At 52.2% G+C, this 9555-nt stretch overlaps 2 protein-coding genes across 2 annotated transcripts; one reads left to right on the forward strand and one right to left on the reverse strand.

Moving 5' to 3' along the window:
- The first annotated feature begins 5 nt into the window (after positions 1 to 5).
- On the forward strand, positions 6 to 2374 carry CUNH1orf56 (chromosome unknown C1orf56 homolog). The gene is made up of 2 exons (XM_006095236.3): positions 6 to 1403; positions 2243 to 2374. Exons 1-2 carry the CDS (start codon positions 423 to 425, stop codon positions 2261 to 2263), a joined length of 1002 nt encoding a protein of 333 aa, XP_006095298.1. The 5' UTR covers positions 6 to 422; the 3' UTR covers positions 2264 to 2374.
- A 367-nt stretch (positions 2375 to 2741) lies between these two features.
- Positions 2742 to 7265, reverse strand: CDC42SE1 (CDC42 small effector 1). Its single transcript, XM_006095237.3, has 4 exons — positions 6952 to 7265; positions 6294 to 6404; positions 5299 to 5387; positions 2742 to 5032 (listed from the first exon to the last, which is right to left on the reverse strand). Exons 1-3 carry the CDS (start codon positions 7003 to 7005, stop codon positions 5313 to 5315), a joined length of 240 nt encoding a protein of 79 aa, XP_006095299.1. The 5' UTR covers positions 7006 to 7265; the 3' UTR covers positions 2742 to 5032; positions 5299 to 5312.
- Positions 7266 to 9555: the final 2290 nt, after the last annotated feature.

Consider the following 9555-nt stretch of genomic DNA (forward strand, 5'->3'; position numbering starts at 1 on the left):
AAAAAAAAGAACCGCTGTCTGCCGCTCATTCCTTCTTAGTCATGTTGCTGCCTGTGAGCCTGGGAAGGAGTGCTTTCAAAACCTTTCTTTAGTCAATCCAGATATGTAGTGCTCAATAAATTGCGAGAGATTGAAGCTGTGCGCCCACGAAGTGCCGTGCTCTTTCCCCCGCCCCTGACATCACAATCGGTCCGTCCGCAGAGTTCTCGCTGCCGGGGTCCCCGAGGATTTCCAGCTCAGCCCCTGGGGCTTCGGGAGGCGAGGGCCCCGGGGGAGGGGCGTGGCGCGCGCATCCGAGCCCCGCCGCGGGCCTCGGTTCTAACGACCCGGCGGGTCGGTGAGAGCGGAAGGGAGGAGGGAGAGAGAGGGGGAGCCCGGCCTCGGTCACTGGCCTCCCTCCCAGCCCCACACCGCCCAGCCCCATGGTCCCCGCCGCCGGCGCGCTGCTCTGGGCCCTGCTGCTGAGCCTGGGCACCGGGGCGGTGGCGGGGGCCCAAGGCCTGGCTTCAACTGGGAGGCAGCCGGCCAGGTTCCGCTCCAGGGGCCCGATGACCCGCCACTACCGGCCCACCTCCCGGTCCGGTGTCCCCCCGAAGAGAAGGGTAATAATGGAGGATGAGGATGACGTGGCGGCCACTGCCGACCGCCTGGCGGGCCCCGCCGTTGACGAGCTCTTGGCTTCTACGGTGTCCACGGACATGAACAGGTTGCGTTCCTGGGAGCAGGACCAGGATGGGTCTTTGGAGGAGGGGGTTGTGATTAACGCCCAAAAGAATAACAGCGAGTCGGGGATTGACAGCACGGCTTCCAGCACCACGAGGAGGTTCACCTCCAGGTTTGCAGCGAATATCCAGGAGCCGGAATACAGGCTGACCACGAGCCTGCCGCCCAGCAGCTGGAGGTCTACTGAGCACCAGCCGCTGTACGACACCAGCCTGACCCGCTGGCCAACAGCAGGTTCCAGCCCCAGGCGCTGGTCTCGCATCTCACCCTCATCCATGCCACCTCCCGAGGACCTGCGGCTGGTGCTGATGCCCTGGGGCCCGTGGCACTGCCACTGCAAGTCGGGCACCATGAGCAGGACCCGGGCCGGGAGGCTGCAGGGCCTTTCTGGGCGCCTTCGAGTTGGGGCACTGAGCCAACTCCGCACAGAGCACCGGCCTTGCACCTACCAGCAGTGTCGCTGTGATCGGCGTCTTGAGGAGTGCCCCCTGGACACGGCCCTCTGGTCTGAAACTCAGACCACCACCACCACCACCACCACCACCCCCATGCCCACCCTCGGCACCAGACTCATCCCCAGTCCCAGCCCCAGCCCAGCGCTTATGTTTTGGAGGCAGGTCAGGGCTGGGCTGGAGGATATTTGGAACAGCCTCTCTTCAGTGTTCACCAAGATGCAACCGGTAAGTGTTTGGCGATGAGCCAGGATCTTTGTCCATAGCTCTGCAAAGTCCTGAACCAGCCCGGGTGCTTGCATGAACTGCTACTTATCTGTTTCCTAATATGCATTGGTTTATTCACGTTATTGTTGGCCATGGATTCCACCTGTTACATCCTGAACAACTGGTTGGTCATTAAGCAACATGTATTATTGGTCACTAGATGATAATTGACCAAATTGTTAAGAATTCTTGATGGAGATAATTAATGGATATGGAAGATAATTAAGTTTTCAGCTTATTAATGCAGTTTAAGAGCAACAATAGCCAATATTTGAGGTCTTGCTATATGCACTTTACCCGGATCAATCCTGCAACAGCCTATGAGGTATTATTATCCCCACTTTACAACTGAAGAAATGGGGGTTTATTAAGCCAGTAAGTGGCAGAGTTACAGAACTTAAACCATATTTGACTCTAGTGTCGATGCTCTTAACCATCACTATCCCCAAGAATTGTTCTGGTATTATCCTCAGCAACCTAAGAATTCTTAAGGAAGGACAGGCCTCTGCTTTACCAAAAGAACCACCGCAGGCTCTTGTTGACCTGCTAAAATATTCTCAGTTGACAGAATGACAGGACCTTTGGGGAGAGAGGAAGGACAATAAAATGTATGCATGGTCATTTTAATGGTTTTTGTGTCTCTCCTTGTGTCCAAAGCCATCATTCAATATAAAAAAGCATCAATAGGGGGCAGTAGTGTTGAGGGAATGAAGGTTTGTGGGCAGAGGGAGAAGCAAGGAAAAACGAAATAGATGTCATTATAATATTCCCCCTTTTCTTTATTTTGTTTCCTTACCCAGATAGACAGAAACCGGAGGTAATGGCCACTTGATCTGCAAGAAGAGGTGTCAGCATCTCAACCTCTCCTCCCCTTTCAATCCCAGCACCCACTGGGTATTTTTAGTACAGAAAAACAAAACTAGAAAAAAAAATTGTTTGGTCTTGTGTCTTTTTACAGAGGTATCTGGAGGAGAGACCAAAAATTTTGTGAAACTGAACTGGGTAGCCAGCAGCATCTGGCTTGGGCTTCTCCTGTCCCCCAGGATAAAATGGTTGTTGTTCATCTTCCTTATTTCCAGAGTTGTTTTTTTAAACAAGTACTTCTTTTGAAAAATCTCAGATGAATGCCCAGCAGGAGTTGAGCCTTTAGATGATGGTGGTCTTGCCTTCACAATACTTAGCCTCCTTTTCTGGTTAATAGTACAAAATCCCACATTAACCACTTTCGAGGAGTTACCCTTCATCGGCCGTATCTATCGTTTAATCCAATATACACCTGTAGTGATTACTCTGTGACTATTTTGCTTCAACTTTTTATTTGAAAAGTTTATTTAGAAGTCCAACAAATTTTCAATATAAATTATGACTCTCAAACCCATTCCCATCACTCTAAACATTGTTAAAGTGATGGTAGCACACACATAAGAGAAGGTAATTAAAAAAGAGAGAGAACCAAAGAAAAGATCGTGTCCAAAGAACTGGCCTAAGAATGAGGCTAAAAGATCAGGGTGACCAGATTCCAGGAGCCTCCATCTTCCTACCCGATCCTGTCAACCCTTTAGATCTAGTAAAACCCTCATGCTATTGAGCTACTTTTGGGGCAACAAGATGAACCTACTTTCAGAGCAACTAGCTTGACTGGCACAGAATAGATTTGGAATGTTATCTCTATGAGCAATCTTAGACCTTGGAAAACTTTAGAAAATACACTGAAACTTGAAAAAATTAGAACCTCAGTCACTGTAGCTGGGGGCAAACTTCATAGATGGTGGAATCAGCAGAGTGGATCCTCATTCCCCCATTCCTGACCCCCCACTACCACCATGCTTCCCGCTACTGAGCTACTGAGAGACCCCTGCGTTCTGGACACAGAGCAGGCAGGAGCTCATCTGTCCTGTGCTGCCTCCTCATCTCCCTGCGAGGAAGGGGGCAGGACAAAACACACCTGAGAAAACGGAAAGTGCCTGAAGACCCTGCTCCTCCATTACTTCCCCACCTAAAGCAGTCTCTTCGGCCAGGTGGAGAGTTCTTCAGACAAAACTCCCTGAGTCTTATTTGTGTCTGGTTCCAGGACTAGGGCACAGAAATAGAGCTTCAAGTTTGGGGAGCACAGCGCTGGGGTGTCTATGGCTCTACTGCTTTTCTCTCCCTCCCTTCCCCAATCCCACCCCTGCAGGAACCCCTCCTCCACCGAGCAAGAAGGGAGAAGCATGTCCATCACAAGCAACCCATGCAAGCACAAGCAACACAATGAGTAAAAAATGGTTGGAGACGATTAAGCCTAGTTTACAGGGGGTCTAGTTCATCAAGGCTCAGGCTTAGGATGAATAATGGAATGGGGGTGCGGTAGGGGATAAAAATCAAGAGAAAAATGTGTTGATTCTAGAGCGCTGGCTCTCAGCTTGGGGTGCTTTTGCCCCCCTGGGAGGCACTTGGCAATGTCTGGAGACATTTTCGGGTGTGATAACTAGGGTGGGCCAGGGACACTGCTAAACATCCTATAATGCACAGGACAGTCCCCAGTTCTAAGAATGATCCAGCCCAAAATGTCAAAAGTGTCCAGACTGAGAAACCTTGCTGTCTCCCTGCGCCCAGGTTGTGAGGATCTTAAGATTCCTAAACTCCCAGGTGATTGTTTTCAACCAATTCATCTCCCCACCTTCCATCATCCTCCAGGGTCAGGAAGGAAGTCCACCTGAGACGTAACTCCTAGTTTCGCTGCCATCTGGATTTCTCTCCAGCTCCCTCTTCCTCCTCTCACCTGGGCCAGCAGGGAGGTTGGCAGAGGGCAGGCCAGGTCCCCAAGATCTAACTGGAATGTCATCAGGTTAAGACCCATCTCTTTAAGTCTTATTCAATGGGAAACAATAAGGTTTCTAACAGGAATGAGGGCAAGGACGGAGGTAGTAGCAGAGTGGGGGTAATTACGAGAATGCATCTTAAATTTACTTTTTAATTAGTTTTTAAAAAGGAAAGATACTGGGGAGCTAGCAATGCTACAGAAACAGGGTTAGAGGCCTAACTAGAGAAAGACGCTGGTATTGGCAGAGAGATATTGAAGGGCTGTGAGCTTAAGGTCTGAGATTTAAAGAGAGTCGACTAGGCAGTGGTCACCCTCCCAGCCCCTGCTTGAGGTCTGCTTCAGTTCATTCCAGAAGGAAGGAGAAGGGCAGAGAGGTAGGGAGCTCTCAGCAAAGCCAGCTCCAGCTTGGTAACCTCACCCACCTGCCATTTAAGGAGTCCCAGGCTAATAGATTAAAAACAGGTGGCACCCAGACTGTCATTCAGGAGGAGGGAACTCATTCCAGGTTTCCAGAAACTCCCATTTCAGATCTGAGAGTGTCCAGGGCTTCAGCTGAGCTCCTCTGGCCAACCAGTAGTTACTTGGTCAGTCCTGCTGCCTTGACCCCATCTCCAGGAGGGGCTACAGCCAGAGGAGGGAGGGGGGAGTCCAGCCCCCAAGCCTTTTGAGGCACTATCAGGCAGATAAGGAAAAAAAGGGGCCTTGAGGACACTGGTTCTCGGAGGATCTGGTGGAGGCAGCATCTCTTCTGGGCTGGGCACAGAGTGGAGACTTCAGACAGCAAAAACTGATTAAAAAAAAAAAAAAAAAAAAGATTAGCCTCAAAGAAAACCAAGGTCTCAGGGAGAAAGGCACCACCTAGTGCAGACTATTTCCATAGCGCGCTCTTTTCTCTATTCCTGTCTGCACATCCCTTTCTCTCTGCTTTTCTGGATCCCATGTTACTACCTCTCCCGGTCTAATTCTTCCTTCCCTTGATTCCCTTTCTTGCAGAGGATCAGGGTTCCAAGGCAGAGCCTCAGCAGGTGCTGGAGGTGCTCTCTATTTACTCACCATTCCTGTTGGAGCTACAAGCCCCTAGAATTGCTCCATGGCCTGTCTCGGTTTCCCTTGGATCTCATCTGCTCCTGAACAGCACCTGTCTGTGGAAAAGCACATGTGAAACTCTCCCAAGTCTTCATGTCTCACAGTAAGAAATCTCCCCTGTGCCCTCCACAGAAGAGGCTGACCCCATCCCCTTGAAGATAAAATCATCTGGGAAGGTTAAAATTAATCACCATTCTTCCAAGGGAGGTTCCCATGCCTCCCTTCACACTGACCTTTGTGAGGATGAGACAAAAATTAGTCTTTTACACCCTGGCTGGTGTGGCTCAGTTGGTTGGAGCACGGTTCCATACACCGAAAGGTCATGGATTCGATTCCCCCATCGGGGCATGTGCAGGAGGCAACCAATGGATGTTTCACTCTCACATCAATGTTCCTCTCCCTTCCTCTCTCTCTAAAATTAATAAAAGCATGTCCTTGGGTGAGGACTTAAAAAAAAAATATTCTTTTACTTATAAGATCCTCCCACAAAGGACCCTATCATCGTTATCTAAGTTCTGCAATTGGTGAAAAGACTCCTTCACTATCTCCATCCCCATTTCCCTTATTTTGAGAGCAAAATACATATTAGATGTTATTTAGGACAGAGGTGCTGGGCCTTTTTCCTGCCCCAACATCCCAACCACAATGTGACTTACTATAGCACTGAGACAGCAGTTCTTAATGAACAGAAGGAAGGGATACGGTTTTTGGAAAAAGCCGTCCAGGTAACTCTTAAAGACATATCTATCTCCCACCCCAATTAATAATCTGTTAACTGTAAAGATGAGGGAGCCTAGGCCAGAGACCTGAAAGGCCAAGGTCCCAGGTTTACCCAACTGGTGACCGGGACTAGAATCCACGCTGCTTACTTCCCCATCAAGTATTCTGTTATGACCCCTGCTCGAACTCTCAAAGAGGAACCGTTCTAGGCCACAACCCCATATCAAACATTCCCTTATTACCATGGCAAGTCCATCTCCGGCCCCCATCTCCCCGGAGCCAATGTGAGTCAGGTGGACAAAATTCATTGGTTCCCCAATCATGGTCCGATCGATCCGTCTCCTCTTCTTCTTCTGCTTGGAGAAAACAGGGGAGTTATGTCTGAAAGCCCCTCCTGCAGTCACAGTGGAGGAAAGAGAAAAGAGTCTTGAAAACCACTAAGGGGAGAGCTAAGGCCCGGTAGGAAAGGGAATATGGCGTTACAATAGGGAAACAAATCACTCGGGTGTGAAAGGCAAGGCTGGGATAACACAGAGAGGACACAGGCAGGGCGGTGAGGGCAGTGGCCGGCAGAGTGAATACTGGACAAAGAAAGGACACATCAAAGTCACCCCTGGCTGATGAGGAAACAATGGGGAAAACTGACAGGTATTAAGCTCCACCTACAACCCCCACCCACCTCAGAAGGGACAGGAACAGGAAGTGAGAGCTGGACTATTCACTTCTCCCATCACCCAGTCCCCCTTTACTGTGCTACCCACCCGCCTCGCCACCGAAACGATCCCGACAGAGGGAGGCTAGACGAGTGCTTTCTAGACAGCAGGTCCTAGACGGTGAGCCTCCCTCACAGGATACGGTAACTGATTTCTGTGCGTGCGGGGTGGGGGCGGGGAGACTCACCGGCTGGGGTTTCTCTACCACACAGCAGCCCAGTTTGTGCCAAAATTCACTCATGTTCCCTGATGGTTCCAGTTTCACTCTGCTGCCCGAGGCCCCAGAGGGCTCTTGCCCTGGTGCCTTGACCGCCCACTCCTCACTCCCTTCGGGTGTCGCAACGCCCTGGGTTCACGCCGCAGGGCGGGGCTAGAGAAAGGAGAGTCCTCGGAACCTCAGCTGGGCAGGAAAGGCCCGTGTCTCAGACCCTGAGACACCAGCAGGGCCAGGGAGTGAGGTGGGCAGGCAGGCGCACGGTCCTCTTCCTCAGGCCTGGAACCCTGGAGGAGCAGAAAGGAGAGAGAGAAGAAAGGTTAGTGGGGAGTCCCTCCCTCCCTGAGAAGCCTCCTGAAGAGCTCAGACTCGGGGTCTCCCTTTAAAGCCCTAGTCCTGTGCCCAACACTAACCTCCCACGGCAGAACCTCACAGTGAGACTCTCGAAGGAAGGAAAAGAGCGAAAGGGCACCAAGGGGTTAAGGCGTAGCAGCTGCTGGCACCGAGGGAGAGGAAGGGGGCTGGAAGCATCTGGGATGATGGGAGGGGAGGGGACCAAAGGATACTGGCATAAATGAGCACACTTTGGGGGGCACTACCAGCTCTACCTCCCTTCTCCCTGGGTACAGGCCAGAAGGGGAGGGGCAGCGAAGTGACTCTGAAGAGGAAATGGTGGTTTTTTTGTTCTCACAAACAAGGCCTCCGCCCCTGTCCCTCCCCCCCTTTTCCTTACCTTACCCTCAACACCTACATTTCCTTTAAGACCCTGACCACCTAAGTCCTAGGTGACTAAGTACAGCAGGTTGATCCTCCAGAAAGACTTGCCACCATGAGGAATTCCTTCCCCCTCTTTCTATTCCCTGGCCTTGCTCCTCCTCCTCTCCCTCAGCTGAGATCCAACCCCTCCCAAAGACATTCAGCAGTGCCTTTATGACTTGACCTTGAGATCTTGCCTCAAGGCTGCACACACTGTTTCTCTGTGTCCTCTGTCACTGCACCCCTGCACGTGCACCCCCGTGGCATGGCCGTATCTCCGTGTGTGACTTGTGCACAGGTTGCAGGCCAGGAGGAATCTTTTTCCAGCCTCCCCGCCCTCTTCACATGTCCTATCGTGCCACTCTGCTCCGCGCCCGCCTCTCTCTCCCCCTCTCTCCTCCCCTCATGCTGTGACCTGTTCTCTCCTCCCTCCTCACCACTTCCATCCCCAACCAGACCCAAGGAACTTTCCAAAGCGTTAGTGCCCCAGGAAGAACTCTCATTACTGCCAGCCGGGGTAGGGCACAGCGGAGTTTCTCTGTACTCACTGCGTTTCCGCAGTCCTGTAACACAGGCAAGCTCAACGTTTCCACACAGGGCAGCTTGAGAAATACTATAAATCCTGTCCCTCCTGTCCCCCCCAGTCCCAGGCCCTGAACCCTGAAGTTCTGGCACCCTAGACGGATCTAAGAACTGGGTAGTTGGTGGTGGTGTTTTAAAAAGCCCCGAGATGAGATCACACAAACACTGAGATACAGCTTCTAAGGAAGGGAAGGACCCGGGTCCTTTCTCTTACTTCCCTTCCCACCGCTGGAGGGAGGAGTTATGAGACAGGGTGGAAGTCAGAACACAGCTGTCCAGAGAGGGGAGCTGTGGTCAATGGGGAAGTCAGTCACAGGGTTTGTAGTGATGGTGGTGGCAGCCTGTGGTAAGGGTTGGAGGCAGGGGTGGGGGGTGATGGAGACAACAATGAAGAATGAGAGGAAACCCCCAACACCACCAGACAGGCTGCACTGAGACTGGACTCTCCCCAACACCCCCCTGGCTCAAAGCTGAGTGGACAGAAGTGGATGGTGGGAGGAGAGAGAAGAAAAGAGGGGGAGAGGAGAGAGAGGGAGAGGGAACGGGGCAACGGAGGGAACAAGGACGGTTCTGTTCCTTTCCCAGGGACCTGGCCAGAGCTGGGTGGAGGGAAAGTGTGTGTGTGGGACTTGGCACGAAATGACCCATGAGGATGCGAAGTGACCAGGAAATTCCATTCCCTCCGACACAGGACCTCCGGGTGCCTAAAACTCGGGGGAGGGGGTGTGTGTCAGCGTGCGGAGAAACCCGGGCAGGGTGAAATTGGGGCTGGGAGGGTGGGGAGAACAAGGCCAGAAAAGTAAGAGTGATTGGCTGTCACTCTCCTTCTTTAAAAGAGGTGCCAAGCCCACTGTCCACTCTTTCCATCCCGCAGTGAAGGGGAAACAGCAGGAGGGGTCAGGGTTAGAGCGCAGAGGTCCACATCCTGACAGTCGGGTGGTTCCGAGAACCGGGCCCAAGTCCCAAATAGGAAGGGCGAACCGGAGCTGGGGGGACCTCACGGTCACACCGGGGCTCAGGGCTGAGCAGCTGCGGAGCCGCTGGGGGGGTGAGCGGGAGACGGGATGGGAGAAGGTTCCGGGAGGAAGGATGTGCAGAGGTAGTTCCCCGGTCCTGTTCTAGCCCAAACCGGTTTTCCAGGTCCCGCTGCCTGCAGCCCTAAGTCCTCCAATCCTGCTGCTGACAGCCTTCGAAAGAGCTAGTTGACGAGAAAACGCACGGAAATATGGTAGGGACGAT

Source organism: Myotis lucifugus, unplaced genomic scaffold (assembly GCF_000147115.1).
Source record: "Myotis lucifugus unplaced genomic scaffold, Myoluc2.0 scaffold_151, whole genome shotgun sequence".
NCBI classification, from domain to species: Eukaryota; Metazoa; Chordata; class Mammalia; order Chiroptera; family Vespertilionidae; genus Myotis; species Myotis lucifugus.